General features: G+C 35.5%; 1 protein-coding gene across 6 annotated transcripts in view; it reads right to left on the bottom strand.

Annotated features, from left to right (window-relative positions):
* VPS13B (vacuolar protein sorting 13 homolog B) overlaps positions 1–23,128 on the bottom strand; it is a 433,483-nt gene that overhangs the window by 375,234 nt on the left and 35,121 nt on the right. For 3 of the 6 annotated variants that reach the window (XM_085053291.1, XM_085053288.1, XM_085053290.1), the window contains exons 4-8: positions 13,916–14,039; positions 9,593–9,760; positions 8,288–8,469; positions 4,620–4,794; positions 1,428–1,693 (exon numbers count right to left, since the gene is read on the bottom strand). In XM_085053291.1, coding sequence (XP_084909417.1) covers positions 1,428–1,693; positions 4,620–4,794; positions 8,288–8,469; positions 9,593–9,760; positions 13,916–14,039 — 915 coding nt within the window. Of the gene's footprint in view, positions 1–1,427; positions 1,694–4,619; positions 4,795–8,287; positions 8,470–8,958; positions 9,078–9,592; positions 9,761–13,915; positions 14,040–23,128 lie in introns of those variants that run through there. The other 3 variants (XM_085053292.1, XM_085053289.1, XM_085053293.1) reach the window with 2 other exon arrangements.

Here is a 23,128-nt window from a genome sequence, read left to right as displayed (position 1 = left end):
TTATTTTTAATGATTTTTCTTGCATGAGGAACAAGAGCACAAAATTACTACTGTATGACAGTGCAAAAGAAGATGCTGAGCCATGATAAATGAAAAATTTGAGCTTTGGTGGCTTGTTCGTGTTTCAAGTGGTGTCCCAGGGATATAATTAATGGAGGGGGAAAAGAATTCCATTATTTATCTTTAAGCTTTTTTAATGAGGGCTGAAGTAGACTGACACAAAAGAACATGACTGAATGCTTGAATACTCTTAATATCCTCAAATTTTGCAACTAAAGTTTTCAGGAGGCTGAAGGCTTAAAACATCAACCTCCCCACAGAATGTCTTCAGCTTTCAAAGTCACTTGTCTCACCCTTTCTGACAGTTGCTGAGCAGCTAAATGCCCTTCTATGCCACCAAACAAAAATAGCCAAATTAGGCATAAAGCCCCATAAAACACTCCTGTGGACAGATGAAAAGCCAAACAGGCAAGAAAGGGACAGGGAGCTCCTGATGGTATTGGGTGTATAATCAGGCATATAATTCCTTTATGAGAGTTATGAAAGTATTGCAGTTCATCCGAAAGGCTCAAAGTTGTAAAACTCATCCTAAATTACTCCGTGGCAAAGTTCTGACCTTAATTTAATACACACTTAATTGTAAAGCCAAGAGCCACTTTGTGTAGTTATGCACATAGAATTACTTGCATATAGTGTGACACATGTTAAAAGTACTCTGCTAATTCGGAAACTTAATTTTTAATTTCTGTCAGTAAATCTCAACATCTTATTCAGACTCTCCATATCCCCTTCTGCAAGCCTACAAAATATTAGAGAGAAGGCCAGCAACAATTTTCAGCTTTGCTTAGAGGTAATACTTAAATCTTTCTCTACATACACAGTTTATAGCTCAGACTATACGTACCATTGATCCTTTTTTCCTTAAACACAATTTCAACATATGGAAAATTAACTCAGTATTATCAATTTAAATTCATTTTTTCACATATAGTACTCGAAAAAAAAGATCAGTCTCCAAAAGTTCCTCCTATTCTAGTTCTGTGAAACTAAAGTGTTTTTATAAAGAAATATGTATTTGTTTAAACATCAGATGGGTAGAATACTGCAGTAAACATTCACAGAAAGCCTTTAGGCTTTTTCTCCCATCAAAAGATACTAATCTAAGTAAATTAAGTGGCTTCCTTTGAACATTATAAAGTTCACACTCAAATTTTGGTTTAAATAATCCAACTCACATTGCCATTATTAGTCCAGTATGATAGAAGAGGAACTTTCAACATTCACATTCCTTGTTATTCATTAACATAATACTCCCCTCATAATACCAGTATTTGTCTTGAATCAAACAGTATACAAATGCTCAGAAAATCTCTATGCAGTTCCTCAACAAGTTAAATGAATCTTTTATGACACAGAGAAATATTTACCTTAAAAGTCACTGTTGCCTTTGTACAGTAAAACCCAACTGAAATAATAGGATCCTTGAGGGACTGAGACTTCTGCTGTTCTCCTGTTCCAGCATCAATTCCACTAGAATCATACTCTTCATCATCATAACTCACAATAGCAGGAACAAAAGACCAAGCCCAAGAAACCCATCCTTGTTGCTGGTCATCATCTTGATGCAAATAAGGATCTTGACTAATATACTGTGTAGGATATTGCATTACTGAGCTTGCTTCATCTTCTGTGCCTTTTAAAACAAAAACCAAGTTAAATTTCAGATAAACCATATTTGAAAATTTATTTATTAAACCCAAATTTTTGGTATGTGAAATTTATCTAGGACAGTATTCCACATAGCATTCACTGATACTTGGCTTATAATCATAGAAAGTGAGTAGAAATTTTCAATTACTGAATATGAGTTTTCAAACAATTCTTTGATTCATTAGCATTTTCCTCCAAAAATATTATGGGTCTTTGCCATAGTTTTAGTGTCACACATCTGCAGTGAGACAAGAATTTGCCATCTCTACCCCAAGCTTTCAAGACTTCTTCCAATAAAGACCTTCTAAAGCTGCAAAATTAAACCGTACTAAGTAATGATATATTATGATCTTGTAGTTTCCAATTTTAAAATTAAATTTAAAAGTATTAGACTATTGCCATTGAAATGCAAAGAATGTAAATACAGCACAGATGCAAAAATTAAGGTTGCAAACCTCCTCTCTTTCAAGGTAAGCTTTTCAAATATTCAAAAATACAAGTTTATCTATGCACAAAAAAACTGGTATCCATCTGTGAGTCGAAAGTCAAAATGTTGGCCTTCTGTGAAAATAACTAGAGATAGCATGCAGAGTAAAACAAGAATTTCCCCAAAGATTCAAGTCTAAGACTCATAGTACAAACAGGTAGGCAATACTGCATGAACAAACAGCACAAATAGCTTTTATCTGGTTTCATCACGACTCTTAAGGGACTCATGAGGGCTGTTAAACACTTCAGACTTACTACTGAAATTCGGCAGTACTGTTCCTGTAGGTGAACGATATTATGTTTAATGAATCATTTGAGAGCAGAAATAGGCATATTCCATTTCTATTTACCTATTTGTAAACTCAGAGATCCCATTCTTACAAATTTTAGACCTTCTACTCTTTAGTCTAATTAGTCTTTAGCCTTTTACTCTACTTCTACTTGCATAATAGAAGAAAGAGTAATAAAAAACCCTCCTGAGAATTCTCTGCACATGCTTAAGAGGCAAGGACACCTCCTCCCACAAAAGCAATACAAGCTTCCTTTCTGCTTTCTTCACAGAAGTCTCAGGGATCAGATTTCAATCCAAATATAATCTTGAAACACAGCAAATACAGAAGAGGTGCACATAAAATGGAAAAAGCCAAGAGGAAGACCTGTTAGCTATAGAAGGAGAAAACTGATATGGAGCATGACTCAAGAAGTTTACCACAGACTGATGTTGGCAAGCACAAAAGAAATGGTGGAAGTTCTGGCAAAAATTGAACACAAAGGTGGAGATGTAGAACCTGGGCCATCCATACCATTTGGTCTACATGGCCATAAAATTCAGCCATCATTTAGCATACCCCTTTCTGTAGTACACAGAGACAACAGTAAAATATGCCAAGTATTAGTTTGGATTATAATATTTTTTAATATTTTGGAAGCCTTAAAAATAAGCACCAATCTAGCCTAGCTGCTCTCTATATACTGTGAGACAGAAAATTGAAAGTGGAAGATATACCTGTTTTCTATCACTAAATTAAAACTACTACAGCCACTATATAATCACCAAACTTCAGAACAAATACTATCAGCCTGATAAGCAGCACCCAACATCTTCTAAACATTTCAAAGCATAAATATAATGTAAATTCCTTTTTAACAAGAAATATATGAAGGGGAGTATGTACCTGGGAAACACAAAATCTCTTTGCTTTGAACTAACCAAGCTAACCACTGCATCACCTGCAAACATACAGGATAATGAAACATAAAGACCTGTTTTACATACATGAGTTTGTTAAAGGACAAAATGTTACCATGCATCAGGTTTCTAAAGCCACTTTCTAGCCTTCCATAGCAAGTTCACATTGGAACAATCTTGCTCCATAATGCAGGGCAGTGTCTCCAGTTAACAAATACATTTTATACAAATTACAAAATTGCAGTGTGACAGCATCTCACTACTTCCATGTTCAAATCAAGTTCAATCTTCAAAAATTTACTTTCTTTTAAAGGGTTTGATATATTTATCTGTAATAAAAGTCTGGAAACTGGTATCTCTCAACATAAATCTGGAACTAACCGAGTAGAAAATTACTTTCTTGGTGTTTATTTATTTTTCTGCCTGTATTAATTTTCAGCCAGGTGATCCAGCTTAGCCTGTGGCTACATGAATAAAAATGGGATTGACCAACAGCAATTGCAATTCAACCTTCCTGAAGACATACATTAAAAATAAGGATGATGAGATGGACTGCTAAAGATTTTACACATACTTGGACATAAGAAGCTCAAATTTAGTTTTAGATGCAAAAGAGACTGAGTACTTGTAAGAAGATGGCTTTTAAAATTAATCTTTGCTTAAACTATATTTGTTTCACCACCCATTTGACACCTTAACCAAAACAAGGCAAGTAAAATCCGCATAGCTCTGCTGACTTCCATCCTCATCCACAGTTAAAGCTTTGGTCTGGTTTTCTCATTACCCAGTTAAAGTAATATTTTGCTGTTTAGAACAAGTTTTGATAGATCTATTCTCTACAACCATTTTCAAAGAAATTAAAAGGCACACTTTGGCTTTTCTCTCATTTAGTTCAAAGGTGGCTGCCGCCAGTTTTGAACTTGCTTACATAGAGGTGCCATGTTACGTGATACATTGACAAATAAATCCAAAGTACCCTCCAGTGTCCCAACAGTTACAATGGTCTTCTTAGATCACACTTAACCTTATTATAGTTGAGACCATCAGAATTCTTTATGCAACATAACATCAAAGATGTTGAAGCACAGCATACTTACCCAGCACAACGAATCTGCGAACTGCAGATTGATGAGATACTTAGCAAGAACTAGACTTGGACATCTATATTTAAAAAAAGCAAAGAATTTCATGCTTTTTACATTTCTTCTTACAAACTAAAAGCTGTATTTACCTGTCATATTTCCCAACATATCTTTAGTGTGGCAAATCAAATCTTCACTTTCCCCATCTTTGAAGTTGCTTATTTCTCCATAATACAGAGCAATCCCAAGTTGCATTATACGTATAAACATAGGAAGCTGCTGATCAGAAATTGAAAGTTTCAGACTTTCAACTAATGTGTGAATCTATAAAAAGAAAAGAGAACAAAAGCAAGTAATAACAAAGCTCTGTCATCAGTAAAGCCCACTTTTAACTATACAACTCCATATCCATTTGGTATGGACATTCTATTTCCACAAACGAGATCTGTAGCTAGCACAGGTCTTTCTCATGAGAACATTTTGCTGTGTTTTATAAACAAAGATAAAGTTTGGATGTTTTTGCAAACAGGGTCTCAAGATTTGGGCAGTTCAGGCCTGGCCAATTAGGCCTAGGGGGAGGTTTTTGACTGACCCATCTGGGTGACCTGTGAAAAGTCTATATATAGGGGAATCAAAATAATAAAGTGCTCTTTTCTTGCCTGAGAACCTGGGTTTCTATTTCTCTGCTAGCGGCTCAACAGCGACATCGATTTGCAATACAACAGAAAGCAAAAGGCTGCAAACAATGACTACCAAAACATGCACTCTTTTGGCTATCACACAAGAGATCTTCAGTTGAAAAGTCAAGTGTAACATGTTTTACACATACAGAAACTCAGAATATTGACTCATCTCCCTAACACTGGAGGAAAACCATTATCTTCTTGTCAAGTTAGCTTTCCATAGAGTGTCAACATAGTGAGTGGACTTAGGTGACTGATGGGTCAGACAAATGTCAGTGTTGCTACAAATAGGTGGAGGCAGGACTCATACCTCTGGTCCAAATCAGCTCATGATTACCTCATGGTTGCCTCATTGCATGATGAATTTTACAAGAACAGCAACAAACTTACAACTCTAGTAACTTTACATGTGTTTTGTCGCCTCCACCCACATATACTGTTTTCATTCTAAAACTCAAGGTAGGAGCTTAGTGTTCCCTGTTCAAAATCATACAAATACAAAAACATATCCAAGTACTTAAGAAGGCTCTTCCTTTGAGAAATTTTAACTCCATTAAAACTCATCAAGATTAGTTTAGCCAAAACTTTGCAACAGAGACAGTAATCAAAATTACGCAGGTTATTAAAGTGTTCTAGTCCTTGCAAAGAAACCAAAGGGGTACCTGTCTTGGAAATTTTCTCTTGAGACTGAAAAGTACACATGCTTTATAAGTGAATAACACACAGAAATAAAGTTCACATTACCAAGAACTTGACAGATTTTGAGAGAAAGGTGGTGTGCTGCTGCTGGCTTTTGTATTGAGCCAGAAAAACACTGTCCTTCAGTAATCAACCCTTCAGAGTGCTGAAGCTACAGTAATATCATTTGCAGCAGAGACTTTTTAAAAGTTTTAAGCATCCTCATATTAATTCCTGTAATGAAGTTGTTTTATTTACAGGTAAGTTCTTTTTACTTCAACCCTAAGAAAACACAGCTATTTCCATTCATTAGCTAAATATTTTCAAGAGAGTCTCTAAAAAACTGCATCCTGATGACCCACAGAGCAGAATCTCCATGCATAAGACCATTCAGAATGTTATCAAATCCAAATTTGCATGGGTCAACAGATTTGTAGACCTAATCACTGCATAATGGTATGGAAGTGAAATATTGTAAAAGATTTATGATTTTTTCCAAAAAACACTACCTTTGGGACATTATTCTATGGACCATAATAAACAATTATTAATTTTTATTTAAATATTATTCTAGTATATATTTTTAAAATTTAATTGAACACATTTATGAATATCTTCATAAACAGGGGTTTATGTTTAAAGACTGAAGGAAAATGAACAAGTTAGAAGGGAAAAAACAGTAAATAAACGATGTGCAACATAATCAAAATAAAAGTGTAAATTAAAATAAAAGTTAAAACATCTTGGAACTAACTGACACGTGCCTTTAAAAAGGGCAGAGGCAATAAATGGCCAACAAAGATGACTGGAAAAGTTTAACACAAATTTAATTACATTAGTACTAAATCACAGTGCATTTTAGTATGAGTTTCATTTTAGAAGTATCCACTAAAAATTGTAAGCAATAAATCAACAATCATCATGTTTTACAGCTGTATGATTGTGAAATATACGGAAGACTGTCAGCATTTACATTGATGTGCGCTGTCAGAGACTTGTAATTTGGCCATAAACTTTTGATCTCCAAACTTAGCATACAGGATTAGCTAGGTACAGATTACTTCTCCAAAATTAACAGAACTATTTGGCTATTTAAGAATAAAGTTTTTTAACATTAAGATTTACTGTTTATATGCAGCAATCATACTGTCACCACAGAACCTAAAGGCTGTAACTGGTAAGCTATAGACAGTCATATGAAGAATCCTTATTATCATTTGAGTTCATATACATTGCAAAGTTCAGGCACACTGCTGAAAGTCCTAGTATCATTGAAAACAACTTCTTGTTTATAAAACTCAAAACAGGTAAACTTCCAAAATTGCCACCTATCCTGAACAAAGAAGGGGGGGAAAAGGCTTTTCTTTCTAGTGTGCAGAATCAGTCTTTGCACAAATCAAGATCCACACATGAAAAGGAAGTTTCTGCAAACATGCAGAATACCAGGCATTTTTGTGCAGCATTTTGTGACTATTCTTAGCTGGATAAATCCTCATACAGTCATTACCATAGCCACAAATCTTGACATTTGCTCAAAGTAACTGAAGACATACAATTCCCATACAGTAAAGTAACCAAAGGCATAACTTGACAAGCTGGACATGTTGAACTCCCAGCCTCAAGTTCAAGGCAGCCTAGGACTTCCTGAATCATATGACAAACTGAGTGACACTTTTAATTATCTTCTTGAGAAATGCCTATCAAAACTTACCTCAACATTTATAATTTTGCAGTGCATACACCTGGAGATCATTCTTTATTAATATTTTTTTTAAAAATTAAAACTATCCTTATTTAAAAAACCTCTCTGCAAATTAAATGGGAACCACTGGTTTCAGAGCAGGAAGGAGCAGACAAACCTTACATATATAGCTACTCAGAGCAGAAAAAACAGTGTAAGGTAGTTTAGTCTCTCCACCAACTCAATATTTTGTTTCTGCATTGCAAAATGTAAAGATGTCACCTAGTGTCAGATGTCTGTGAATAATGTTGGACTCCTGCTCACCAGGAGCTGAGTTTGGTTTGCTAATCCATTTCACATGGTTCACTGCAGAGTGTTAATACACTGAATTTTCTTGTTATTCATGAGAGTTGGAGCTACATTTCAAACAATAACTTAGGGGAAAAAGAATCCTTTCTATCTTATTGAGGACACCCTGAAGTATACTTCAGGTTTTTTTAACAGATTATCTTCATACTTTCTTTCCCCCTTATATTAAAAAATTATGGTTTTTTTATAAACTCGAGAAGAAAATTAAAATTAGAGAGCATAACGTCCTTACTTATGTGCTGCTCCTGTACATAAACTAATTGCATCATATGAGCTAAACACAATTTAAAAACTCCTTTAGCAAAACACAACAGCAAAAGCTTTTCACTTAAGATTTTTAAGGATATTTTGAAAAGCCTCAAAACTTCACAAGTGAGAAGCAAAAAAAATTATTTTGGATACCTACTTTAATAACCGATGGCATTTTGGAGTTCAGGTTATCATAAGTAAAATGCAGACGAGTCCTGAAGGAACATTTGTACAGCAGAGGTTCCTGGTAAAATTCAATTTTACCACTAGCATTTCTCTTATCAAGACATACTGTGCAGTCAGAAAAGTTGATCATCTTCCTCAGTACCAGATCAGTGGCTTTTAAAAGAAATGTATAGGTTAAAAAAACATACTGCATAAGGAAAGTAAGGTTGTCAGCTAGAAGAAACCGATACAAGATAGTTTTCTGGTCATTATTTAAATCAGCAGCAAAGTACTTGCTTATGTGACTAAAGAAAATAATTTCCTGTATCAGAATTTTTCTGCTGAATGCATAGGAACTGGGTACAAATTAGTTACACCCAATCAAAATTTTCACCCCCTTTGCTGTGCCTTAGATCTTTTTAGAAAGGAAGAGTACTGTTTCAAGAGGAAGCATAGAATAAATATCATTCTCTTTATTCTTCCAGAAATAATTTTGCATATTATCCCTCAAAGTATTCTTCTGAACCTTCCAAAAGAAGCAAGAGCCGTTATAATGATCTTAATATGAAATATATTTTATGATTTTGTCATATTAGTTTGTAATTATTTATCCAGAATAAAAGAATAGGTTTAGGAAAACATTAATTCAATTCTACACTCTACCTGAAATCTTCTGTGTGATCTTAGTACAGTTACTTGTGCTAAGTAGTTCCACCTCTATCCAATGTCAGTAAAAGCACCTAGACTGACAGGTGAATGTTGGCAATTCAAGGACTGAAACACTCAAATACTGAAGATTGAGATAAAGAGTCAGAAGTTGGGGTTTTTTTTCCACTGAAAACATGAAGTGAAATGAATCATGTCTTGCAAGTCGTATGGTGTGCTCACTACAGTGCAGGACATTTTACTGCCTCTCTTCCCAGCTTTTTTAGAGTTTTAAGATCATCACAAACAAGTGCAATGGAATGCCCTAATGTGTTACTTCTCATTCACAATAATTGCCTAAGCAATTCAATTCAAATACCATCACAGGATGGCAAATATTAGCAGAGGACTACAATGTATCTTGCATAATTACCTGTGATTGTACAAGCACACATTAAGAATCAATCTACATTATTACAGGTGGCTCATCAGAATTAAGTTAGGACAAGAGAAAAAATTCATTAGAAATCAAAACAGGCAGAAATTATCTTACTTCTGATATTAAGAGCCATTTTCATGAGACTTAGAAATTTCTGCATGAATTTAAGAGTGCCTCCACAGTGATATGTAAAACCACAAAGTATCTACTCACCAGAGATGTCCATAAATGCTCGATCCCAAAACTCATCCACTGTATAGCATTCTGCAGAAGTGATATTGACTGAGAGAACGATATCATCCTCCACGTACTTTAATATAAGATTGTTGATCACAATGTTCACATTGTTTACAACACGCCTAATCAAACTCTGAACATAGCCTATAAAATAAAACAAATTCTTGGGAATAATAAGGAAGACACGACAAACTCCTTTATCAAGTAAAAAATTTTATTATTTCAATATATTCATTATATTCGACTAGCACTCTTTTTTAAAAATCAAAATGTATGCAAACTATGTATCATTGTCCTTTATTTACCAAAAAAACCCATGACTTAAAACTCTTTAACATTCTGTGTAGTTGTGGAGTCAATGAGCATCCCAGAAATGCAAGATACTACAAAAAAGTTGTTTAAAACGGTGAATACAATAGAGCATAAGAGACAAATTAACTTTCAAACTAATTAAGAAAAGAGAACACTGTGGACTATTGTAGACAAAGAACTTTAAAAATTACTTCTTTACTTGAGAGATATTTAGAAACACGTTTGGAAAACTAAACAGAAGCTGCTAGGTTACATTTTGAGTGTGCATCTATTATGTCTAGGTGTTCCCTCTGCTCTTAGAAGTTAACTAAGCATTAACACACCTAGTCCTTTCCCATTCTAAAAGCTAATACATCCACATCTTGTTCATTAAGACCCCTCTGAGGCATATCAAAACAAATTTCTGTCAACAACCCAAACAGTAAGCACCTGCACTGAAGCCTGTTGGGAACAAATCTATTTATGTGTTTTTCAAACATCACGTGATTGGAAAAATCACCTCTTCACAGTATGTGGCAAATACTCATATTTTTAACAATATGTCAGAGAAATTAAATACTATCCATATTCATGTCTTTCATGTACATTGCACCTAGTTATGGACCCAACTCACTTGCGCTGGAAAAAAGCAAGCCTTAAAATTTCTCTGTTTTCAAATTTACAAAATTACACGCATCTAAAAACACATTTAATACACACTGTGGAGTTCTAGTTTGGTGACTATGCTGAAAAAAAGCCAGATAATGATACAGGCTTAAATCCACAGGCTTCAAGAGTAGTTTTCTGGAACTTGCATTAAATAAGACTCATTTATATCAACAATTTTAATTCAAATTAAAATAAAAATGAAAACATTGTCAGATAACTAGGAAAATACTTAAGTTGCTACTTCCATTCTACTCTGCTTTTTCGAGGTATTCATCTTTTTCACACTCAAATATACTTTTCACCTTTGAGTATATGGAAAGTTTTACCATTACATAAGTGGTTTTCTTGAGTTCCACAACTACAAATTTGCACTGCTGACCTAAGACATTTTTCCTTTTTCCAGAATTCAAAGTCCTCAGCAACCAAAAAGAGGAAATCCAGAAATCAGTCAAATTCAATGTTTTCAGAGCTTAGTACTGTCCAATTTCTAACAATCCGAATTTCCTATTTTTACACATCAATCTAAAACTACTGAAAAATATGTGGAATAACTTATTTTTAAGGATTTTCTCACTGACTCCTTAAAACCATAATATTTTTCGTTTATATGAATTCAGAAAACCAGATGTATTATTTCAATAATTAATGGGCATAAGAGACCAATATTCATCACTAGAGTGATGTAAACCAACCTGTATATAAACAGAAGCCAGCATAAGGAATTTAGTTCCTTTTCTTAATTTCAGCATAGAAATGTTTTTGCAGGCTATTTAACTAGCAACTATAAAATTATAACCAGTTATTTAATTCTGATTTTAAAGCAAGCTACTAATTTCATTGAAGAAAGTGAAACTGTCCCTCCACAGGTCCAAAGGTTTTTCAATATTTTGCTTTCAAGGCCCTTTCAAAGTCAATCTAATATACGTTTTCCTGCTGTGAATGACAAAAACATTACATCATAAAAGGAAAAAAAGGCAAGTTGTACTGATAGTTTCCAGAGGTATTCAGGAAAAGAGCAACACCATTTTCATCTGTATGTCTTTTTGGCTGAGTGCATAAAGAGAGGGAGCAGAGTTTTATCTTCCAAATAAAACAGAAGTCATGTATTTGCTAAAAACTCTCCATGAAGATATTTACAAACTAGTGGTACAGTATATTGTTAGAAGCATCATACAAAAATCAGCTTCCTGATTAAATTTAGCTTCAAATATACTAGAAGAAAATTTTCATGTGAGGAACAATCTTTTAAGAAATTCCAATTCCTACTATTCCAAACAAAATAAAGACATGAGCAAGTTCATGTATAATAAAGGGTTTGTTGTTTTTTGGTGTTTGGAGGGGCTTTTTTTAAAGGGTTTTGCTTTAAATACAAGTAGAAAAAAAACAGATAAAGGTTACTTATAGTACTGTGATTTTTAAGAGTAAGACTATGAGCATCTTTGCCACTGAAATACAGGTTTTCTACAGTAAGTGAATAAAACCACCAGAAAATCTGTAGGGCTAAATTCTTTCCTGAGGTGCAACACAAAATCCACAAGTATGTTTTTTTCTAATTTTCCAGAACCCAAAAGGCTGCACCGTGCATTAAGAGCAGTTTCACACCCAGCACTCCAAAAATTTTCTATCTCTGTAGTCCTAGAACTGATACCATCAGACTGGACACATTTAAACAACTTAAGTTTAGCAGGGGCCTATTGTTGCCAAAGCTACAGTTTTAGCTAAACTTTGCCTCTGGAGCTTCATCTTCAAGGACACAAAAACAAAAGGACAAACAAATCTTAAAAAAACCCACAGCACAAATATGGTACAGGCACCCTCCAATGACTAAAACAAAAAACAAACAAACAACAACAACCAAAAAATAAAAGGAAAAAAATAAACACAAAAAACACACTAAGTAGATGACTCAACATCCTACTAAAATCCAGAATGTGTAAATTAAAGCTCAGCTTAATTTTACCACGTAGGACCTCTATACTAAACAGTGCTATTTATCCACTTGAAACCAAAACCAAAGCTCCTGTATTTACAACTTCATAATTTACGACAATTAATACAACTGTATTCATACCATTATGCCACACAGGAAGTAACTTACAAAAATCCTATAAATGTCACTGAAGCGAATATAATCATACAATTTTTGGGTAGTCTTTGAGTTTTGTTGTTTGCAGGTGTGACCCAAAGAACCAAATGCCAAGGAGCTGCCAGAGCTGAAGCGCTGTCCATGGTACAAAAAGTCTTCCCACCATTCCAACCCACTGGAGTTTATTGGATCTCAAAACTCTAAGAGACCCTTCAGACCTGGCTCCTCAACCATTCCAAAACAAGATGACACCCTGTAGCACATAGTATACCACATACTAAATTTCAGTGTTGTCTTTTGATTCAAGTATAAATTTTCTGTTAACAAAAGACAGCAAGAAAGCATAAATCTTGTATCTTTAATCCATTTAAAATAACCTGCCTCAAGAAGGCAAACTGCAATTCATTCCAGTACTCTCCAGTTTTATCTTTCTGCATTATACTCCTCACACACAAACTCAGAGGCAATAGTAATCAGACACATAGCTCCTTGGGCATTTTTATATAATAAAATATCTCCAAGTTCAGCATCCGAATTCCATACTCACATTCAGATTCCATATCCGGGACAAAAAGTTGGTGAAAAGCTCCACCAGTAAATACAGGACTCAATAAGAAACATGAATAAAACACAAGAGAGTTTGTTCAGCCTGAGAAAGAGAAGGCTCCAGGAAGACCTTATAGAAGCCTTCCAGTACCTAAAGAGAGTCTACAAGAGAGATGGAGAGGGACTTTTCATAGGGGCATGTACTGATAGGACTCGGGGTAAGGGTTTTAAACTGTAAGAGGGCAGGTTTAGACTAGATAAGAGAAAGAAATTCTTGATTTTGAGGCACTGGAATGGGGTTGCTCAGAGAATTTTGTTCAAGGTGAGGTTGGACACGGCTTTGAGAAGCCTGGTTCTACTGTAAGGTGCCCCTGCCCATAGCTGGGGGGTGGAACTAGATGATCTTTAAGGGCCCTTCCAATCCAAGTCATCCTATGGTTCTGTGATGCTACCTTGAACTATAAATAAGTTATGTGAATTTAACAATTTGATGATATGGAAAGAAAGGTTATCAGCATTGAACTTCATTTTATTGTAATCTGGTTCTATTTTCTAACATGAAAACTATTTCACAGAGCTTTATGTGATTTGTAGGTAGACAAAAATATAATGTTCTCACTCATATACTGTGGCCATCTAAATAAACTTTTGTACTTCAGTTGGAGAAAATACCTAACCAGCTTCTGAAATGGATTGACATGGATTACCTGGAGGTAAATCAGGGTCAGAAGAAGCAGACTGCTGAACTCGTCGTGATTTTACCGCTGATTTCATGCTTTCTGTGGTACTGCGGTTTGTTGAACTGGAACCACAACTTTCATGGTCTTCCTGCTAGAGGAAAAGAAAGCAATGAAGTCAACCAAACAGAAAGAAAATAGATTTGGGGAGAACTTGGTAGAGATTCTGTAACTTCTGTTACTGTTTTTCCATCAATTCAATCCTGTACTACAGAAGTTAATGCAAAACTAGTTGGACAACATAAAAGTAATATCTTCACTAACTGTAGTTTAAAAAAGAAACCTGTCACTTAAATATTCATTTCAATTGAACATATTTCTTCTCGCGCCATTTCTGCTGAAACATTCCTTCAGAGACAGAGCCCTGCAGATTACCAAAACAAGTATAAGAAATTAGCTAACTGAATGAGCTTACATGCCTGCTCATGAAACCACCTTAGATGGTTCCAAGATGTCAGACTCATATCCTTCCTAATACCGCTAATTGAAGCTGATTCACAAAGCAAAATATTTTTGCAGCCTTCTAGAACAGTAAAACATGACCCCAGAAAAGATAAATGAACTGAGGGCACCTGCTCCTCTTGAGCTTCTATATAGTTAATTCAACATAAGGAATTCAGAAGCAGAAACATGGCTCACACTTACAGAATGTGATATAAACCTTACACAATGAGATTCGCAGACACAAGAAAATCTTAATTAGCTGAACCTAGGATTTTAAATACACCAGTAGTATTCCAATTACATTCCAGAATGAGAGATTAACTACAAGGCTTAAGTGTAAGAAAGCCAAGAAAAGTAATGAATTTTCTTGAAAATGTATTAAAAGAACAGGCTGAAGAGGATGCAAACACAGCTTTTAACCTAAACCAAATTATTTGATAGATGTAATCTCTTACAGAAAAAGAGAAAAATGTTTTCTGGGTCATGGCACTTAGCTTATCACACAATTTGATCACAAAAAGAAACTTCGGAGAACAAATGTCAAGTACCACAGTATGAACTATAATATTCTTAACTCCTCTTAACACCAAAAAGCAAGCAGCATAAAATGTGCTGGGTTTTTGTACAGGACAGATCATGTGTTTCCCCACATGCTGCCTGGTATTTCTAATAATCTCAGAGAAATTACAAAAGGGAATCTTCACATTGCTTGCTTTTTGATGTGGATTTTTTTTTTGATTAAAGAAACTTAAGTTACATGCAATGACACATTTTAAATTTAAGTCTGCAACTTCAAAAGCAACTCAAGACATCTTTTTCCTTCCACTCTGTATTTAAAACAACAAAACAGGGAAATACTCTGCTAAAATGGAAATGCCACTTCACTAAGAGAAAAAAAAAAAAAAGAGCAATATAATCTTAAGGAAGAAAATAAGATTAAGACAGAAGCTTTAACTTATTTGGGGCAATTGCATAAGATAGACATATTCACACATTAGAAGGCTAGATGATAGCTTCTAAAAGAAGAATAGGTTACCATAAAGGATTTGTGATTTTCCAGTTAGTAATACAGTAGTGAAAAACACGATGGTGGATGTTTTTTAATTTATGTTTATTTGGCCATTTTAGTCATACAGGACGGTCTCATCACAGTGCATAAAAAAAACCCAAAATGGGTGTTTAGCATCAACTTTGGTTAGAGGGAATTTATTTGTTTTGTTTGTTTTCTCATCTCTGACAAACTTCTGATACTTTTCATCAAGGAATGCAATTCTTCTGAAGACTCTCTCTGAACTTCGAACTATAGAGCAATTTCATCAGAAAACTACCTCTTTCTTCATGGCATACCTGACAGATAAAGCAAGAGCTTCAAGCTGTCATTAAGCCCAGCAAGATGGAAGCCTCTTTATCAACACATATTTTGTAATCAGCAAAGCTCAACTCTCCTTCCTCTCCAGTTTACAGAGAAAACTTAGACCATACACTCAATCTAAATTTTTTGAAATAACTTTTAGCTATACTCTTTCTTGGAAACTAGTTCACATGTAACATGAAAATACTTTTTCAGATAAGTCCCTACACAACTATTTATGTTTTGAACTCGCAGAAAAGCCCAAGCTCAGTTACCACATTTCCTTCTTTCCCAAGTTCACTCATGGATTGCACAGAATGCTGTGCTGCAACTATTTAATGACTTGGTCTGATAGGCTCACATTACCCTTGACTTTTAATATTTATGTCAGCTACAAGGTAAAGAGACGACACGAGAATGGGGAAGCTCTTTTTCTCAAGTGTTTAATCTATCAAGCCTGATTACATTCAAGTCTAGCTTTTTTATCTACATACTGCTCCAATTATGTTCAATACATGTTCTCAAAACTTCACAAAATCTATGCAATATTTTGGAGTATTACAAGCAAAGGTTAAATAAGAGTGGTTTAAGCTCTTAGCACTTTCAGAGAGCTGGAAATAAACACTAGCACTTGGCTTTTGAGGGGAGACTGATTTTTTGAAGGAAAAAGGAAGAGAATCCTTAAACTTAATTTTGAAACAAAGTCTCAAATCTCAATCTATAAACACATTAAATACACTAAGCTTTTTCTATTTCCCTGAGCTACAAGTCTGTTGTGATGGAAAATGGCTGTAAATCATTTACAGCAAGCTGGACCTATACATAAGCAAAAATGTACATGGTTCCAAAATGGTGCCAAACCACAAACCCAATTCATCTCAGAAATATACCTGTATGTATTAATCCATATGAAGAAACAGAGTACACCTCCATTTAAAAAGAATTCAACCTGACTAACATTTGAAAAAAAGGGTGTAATTTTTTTTAAATCTGGGATAACATCCATTCATTTCCTTATGTGACAAAACTATCAAAAATATTTTAGAGCTGCATGCGTTGGTTTTGGGTTTTTTGAACATGAACACACACACCATTTTTCACAACAGTTACTGATACTTTATAAGCCAAATGTATTCTTCAGTAACTGGAAGATGATAAGAGTGGCCATGAACTTATAAAAACTACATTCCTAAGTACGTATATATCCAAAAGGTTTCTGTATTTGCACACTTCTGCTCAATGTTAACTTTAAGAGCACACTATTAATTTCTCGAACATGTGGTCGTCTCATAAGCCCAGAAGTAAAACATGTTCATTAAAGAGATGGGGAAAGTTCCAAGGAAACTGCCAAAACTAGCATAATTATGAAACTATTTAAAACTGGAACCAACTAGAGTCACACGCTGTGTCTAGATCACAGTGATGTCATCAGAAACACCCAGCCAAAAAGCACTAAAATTACTGCACTTCCATAAATCCACCTCACACCAGATGACAAACATTTAAAAGCTGAAGTCAAAATCATAATGGTGGTGGGAAGAGAGTTACATTCTAAAAGTGCTAATAACTATAGTTATGGTATGAGATTTGATAAACGTCCATTCATTTTAATATTAATGATAGTGATTCCAAACAATAGTCACAGCCGTGGAAAACAAAAAATACTCACAATTTATCTAGAGAGATGATTTTTAAGATAGCTCATTTACAAAAGTATCTTTTCCCAGCAGCTTGTATCATAAGTAAAGCCTAGAAAACTAAAATTTGAAGAAGAGGTTCTGTTTTGGGGTGTCGGTATGCAAATATGATAAACACAGTTTTGCACAACCAGGCTCCTTTTTCCCTTTTGACAGATGTGTCAGATCCAGCAGTCAGCTGAAATGTTTTTATGAAGCACTACGGTTAGTTCTAGAACTATGCAAGTCATAAGTAACATGCTAAAGACACCTAGGCTAGTAAAGTTATTTGCAAGTTCCTCAGTCAATTTTCTACTGCAATTTAAAACCATTATTAAAAGGCTTAGAGCAAATTACAATTGACAATACCTGAACACATAACAGATGAGATTTTTTTCTGATCTTTGCTAATAAGTGGCATTTATAACCTTTTTCACTATGCTTTCCAAATAAAAAATAGTTTTCTCCTTAAAAAAGACATTCTCTCATTTTAAAACACACAAATCCTATTCAATAAGCAAGATCTCCAAAATGCCTCATAAGCACACTTTATGGGAAAATAATGTTCTCTTGGAGATCACTTAGCTATTTAGGCAAATACTGACCCCCTGCTTTCATAAAACCAAGTTAGACAAAGAAAATTGAGTTATATGAAAACCAAAAACACCCATTCATTCTAAACCAAATTAATATTATGAATAAAATTTTAAAACCCAAACTGATTCAAATTACCTACTACACAAACTTGCAGAGAATTCTCCATCCCCATTTTTTCCTTTTCCTCTATAAAATTTGCTTTTTCTTATCCTTTATCATTTCTAAAACAATAGGCTTAATATCTTTTACAAGTCATTAAAATACATCTATTCATAATTCTGTAAAATGCATTTTAAATGACAAGGTGCAAAAACTGGGAGGGTGGAACTTATTTCCCACTGGTGAACTGTGCTTATATGGCCAAGTAGTTGGCTGCCTGTGGCAAGTCTAGAAGTAACATTCAGGATGTGTCCATTCTAGCAAGGCCTTTGGCACAGTGTCCTCACAGACCTCATTCACAGACTGGTGAGTATCAACTGGATAGTAAGAGTTCAGTGAAAAAGTGGCTGAACCACTGGGCTCAAAGGCTTGTGATTGGGTATAAAATCCAATGGATGGCTGGTTACTTGTGGCATCCTTCAGGGATCAGTACCAAGGCCATGGTGTTTAACATCCACACTAAAGGCCTGGAAGATGGGATAGAGTGCACCTTCATGAAAGCTGTGGATAGTACCAGTCTAGAGGAAGGAAGTGGTGGGCAGGGCTGGTATTGATAGAGTCCTTGAGGGGCTGAAGAAATGGGCTGTCAGGAACTCAGCAAAATCCAGATACAAATGCTGAGTGCTGGAGTACCAGGATAAAGATACTCAAACTGCAGACTAAAAGCCAAATTGCTAGAAAGCAGCTTTTCAGAAACCAATCCAAGGGTCCCAAGGGGCACCAAGCTGCCCATGAGTCAGCAGCATGTCCTTGCTCCAAAGGCCAACTGTGTGCTGGGCTATATTAGCCAGGGTAAAGCCAGGGGCACAATTATTCTCCTCCCTTAGCTACCTGTGAGACACTGTACTGAATACTGTACCCAGCCTAGGGCTCTCCAAGACACACCAGAAGCAAATCCAACAGAGGCCACCGTGGTGGTTAGGGCACAGGAGCAGCCTCCTATTGTCTCTATCAGGGGAGATGGAGATAAATTACGGTTGTCCAGCCTGGAGAAGGGTGATTCTTCTGCTGCCTACAGCTACCTACTGGAAGGGAACAGAGAACTGGGAGCCAGACCGTGTCTGTTGCCACCCATCTTTTCATGGTACATGAACATGATCTTGGCTGATGTTAAATTAACAGAAACAACCAGCAGTGATGACCAACAAGGCACAATTGAGATACCTGCATCAAATCAGGATGTTACATCCACCTCCTAGTGTCATAAGCCATGTTTTGTTAATTCTACATCAGTGTAGCACAATGTGCTCCAAAATAGAGGTACAAGTTAAAAATCCACACGATTGCTGTGGACAGGCTAAAAAGCTGCCACAACAGCCCCAAAGGTTAGCCAGGAAGCCTAGTAGGAATCTGTTGCACTGATACCATAAAATGTGTGCTGTCTTCCTATTGATTTCTGGACAGCAACATCTCCCTGTGATGTTGCTACTGTTTTGATCAGCTGATTATCCCGGGTATTTGAAAGGAACATTCCTTTGTTTACAAGAAAAGGAGCTGTTAAGAGTCTGAAAGCCTACGGTGATAAGGTCATAGAGCCAAAGATAAATAGAACAGGCTGCTCTCACTAAGTGGTTCTCAGAAATATACCCCAATTTCTCAACACTCAAGACAGTAACAAATAAAATGACTTTCCAGTTCTTTTTGAGGAGGGTTGTACAAATATCTTCTTTCTATTGTGTAAAGAAAGTTATATTATAAACTGTTAACTGATTATCTAGTAAAGTTTCTGGTATGTTTACTGTAGTTTTAAAAAATTATGAGGCCACCTACCATGATGTAAGTGCTTTTTAATAGAAATAAACATCTCAAAATTACTTTTCTGCAATTTCTTCTAGGATAAGCTTTTTCAAGATTTCATTCTCTCATGTTACAGGAAGTAGGTGCAGTGCTTTGCTTGGGGGAATATGGGTGGAGTGGTGTTAATTCTGTAACATTATTCTGCATTTAATACCAAACAAAGTGAAATCCTGATCTATGACTAGAGCTCTCAAAGCTAAAAAAAAAAATAAAAAACAACACAAAATAAGAAATATTACAGCAGCAACTGGCAAATATACTCAAGATCTGGTATCACTGTAGAAGCAAATAGGGAGGGATAAAAAAAGTCAATTCTGAAATGTTTGTTCCACAAAACTCACGGTGCATAAAACTCTAACTCAGTAACTCTCACACCAGGTTGAATGAAAAGTCAGGAGAGACATAGCAGAAAGACTAGTGCTAGGTGAGCTCCTTCAGCAAAACTGGTAATGTGGGCTAAAATGGGTCATGCTGCCCCACATATTCTCTGTGACTGAAAACGAGAAAGAAGAGTGACTCACAGTTTAACCCTGAAGTACTGGGAGAAAAGACTGGCAGAAATATACTTGGAAGAATAGACTGCAAACCTAAGAGAAATGGCCCACAACATTTTTATTCTCTTTTCCAACTTCTGTCAAGAAACAGGCAAATACACTAAAATTAAGAGTGATAAAAGAACTGATACCTATTTCAAAAACCCCTTGAAAATTAAGTGAGAACAAAACAGGATATATATTTCAAGTTTAAACAATTTGTCTCCATACATGAGAACTCCAGACCAGTCTGACTATTCCACTGTCATCCACCCTAACACACAATTTGGGGCCTGTTAGAGGAGCATCTCACCCTCTTACAGGTCCACCTACTTGAACTGATTAGCACTGCAACAAACATTTTTCTTGCACCACCAGTTTACATTTTTGTGTGTGCTATTTTGGAAGACACTGTACCAAAGACTGGACATACTCTCATACTTGTTGCACTTACCTTGAAATATTAAGAATGGCTGAGAACTACTTTTCCAGCATTTATCAAATATTTTCCTGCAGTGTTCACCACGACATCAAACCACCATTGTAAGCATGGCTCAGTCCCATTACTGATTCATTAAACAACACCTGGAAACCATTAGCAAAAACTTGATCCATTCAGGTCATTCTCTTGTACTCTCTTCCACCTGCCAGAGGGCTAGCACTAGTCTCCAGCACTATTTCAACTGGCACCAGACTTCATCAAGCCATCACTTTCCTTTATGGTGGTAGATGATTGAGGGTACTTGTTTCCCCGCATGGCTCTGGTGGGCTGTACTTCAGCTCCATTTCACATCTTCTGTGGAGGGTGCTTTCCCCAAACACATTTCCTACTGGATTTTATTAGAAAGCCAGACCCCATGTGTAAGAAATCTCTCCACCAAGCACCTGCCAAGGATGTAGTAATAATTTTTATTACAATATAACCTTGCCACCCACTTCCTTCAGAGGAAGGTAGAATACTGTCCAGACCAAATTTTCTCCTAATCCCAAACACTACTGAACAGCAGACCTACAGCAGGGTCCCAGCAAATTGAGTAATTCTCAGCTCTCAAATTTCCATCATCACAATAAACCTCTGACATATAAGAATGAAAGGCCTGAGGCACAAAGCTTGGTCTGGAGAACTTGCTATCCAAGCAAGCTCTTTTCAGTGCTGAGCATCATTTGGTTAGTGCTTGGCTCTTGGCAGGTGCTGGGGGCAGAAGGACAGCAAACAAGTAATGAAATGGGAATGGACCACATAGACCAGTGTGAGAAGGAAGAGTATACCCACTAGGGTCTCTCCAGCTGCTATTGATTTTCACAAGTGTTTGGGTTATTCTTACGGTGACTAATTCTCCATCAAATTGTTTGAAACTAGTAAGCAAGTTCAAAATTTCATGGAGGAGTGTAAAAGAAGAAAAGACTGAATGACAAAGTCATAAACATCTGGTTTCCTTAAGATTTAAATCTTAAAATCCAATACAACTGAAAGGTGTTTGGGTCAGAGACTTGAGCCTAGCAGTCCTTTATTCTGCAGTTACTGTCCGAGATAGGTCCAAGCCAAATTTGAGCTTGTGGCCAGTCTTCAAAGAACACATAACAGGGAATTTTTCCCAAGGTAGTACTTTTGAGGGTATTTTTGTCAGTACAGGAAGATTCAAGTAGAAAGATTTCTGAGCGACAGGCACAGGAAGACTGAAACACTACAGCTTTCACTGCATTCTGCAAATTCAAAAGCATGGGCATTTCATTTAAGAAAAAGAAAGATCTCAGCACACAACACAACCTACAGAAGGAGACTGGAACGCCAACATAAACACTAATAAAAAATCCTCCCCCTTTTTAAAAACTAAGTACAATCTTCACAAAAACAATAGTAATGTTTTTTTAGTGCTATGTTAAGACAAAACTTCTTTTCCTAGCTTATTTCCAAAAGTTCTTCTCATGCAGTGTGCTTTTGATGCATTCTATGAACATACATGTAACACTATGTAATTGTATTAATGCTATGTATAAATATTCAAACAGCTTTAACAAATTAAAATCTACTGACTATAATTGTACATCAGATTTTAGATACTTCCATACAACTGTCTGAAACATCATTTTTCCCAACTCACAGTTTTCTAACTTTCCAACTGCTCAAATTCTAAACACAGAAGCTAAGTTAGTTGAGAGCTTCATGATTTGGTTGTTTCAAGCAAAACTTACATGTAATTTTCCCAAAATTACTCTCTTCATATTTTCAATTACACATTAATAGCTCTGCTGTATTTCTAACAACTCACTCGAAAATCTGTATTTTTATTCTTTCTTTTCAAGCTGAACTTCAGACACCACTGTGAGGAAGAATGGATTTTCACCAAACGTAATTTACCAATTACATCTTATTTAAATAACATTATTTAAAACTGTTGGACTAAATTACAAAGCTGACTGAATGGCTGCAAAATCTTCCTGGTTAATTAATGTAAAAAAGTACACACAGGAGCAACTTACTCAAAACATGTAGTTACAGATTTTCTACTTATAATCAGTCTTTTCTTTTGCAATTGTCAGTCTGTAACATGTAGAGCATTTCAGAGAACTTATTGCTATTTACAATGCACTGCTTTTTAAGTAAGAAAGCTTTTAAAATATTAAC

The sequence above is a fragment of the Lichenostomus cassidix genome, chromosome 2, assembly GCF_008360975.1.
Source record: "Lichenostomus cassidix isolate B80296 chromosome 2, HeHo_3.0, whole genome shotgun sequence".
Lineage (NCBI taxonomy): Eukaryota > Metazoa > Chordata > Aves > Passeriformes > Meliphagidae > Lichenostomus > Lichenostomus cassidix.
Note: the sequence above shows the minus strand (reverse complement) of the source record. Positions and strands in the feature narration are given on the sequence as shown.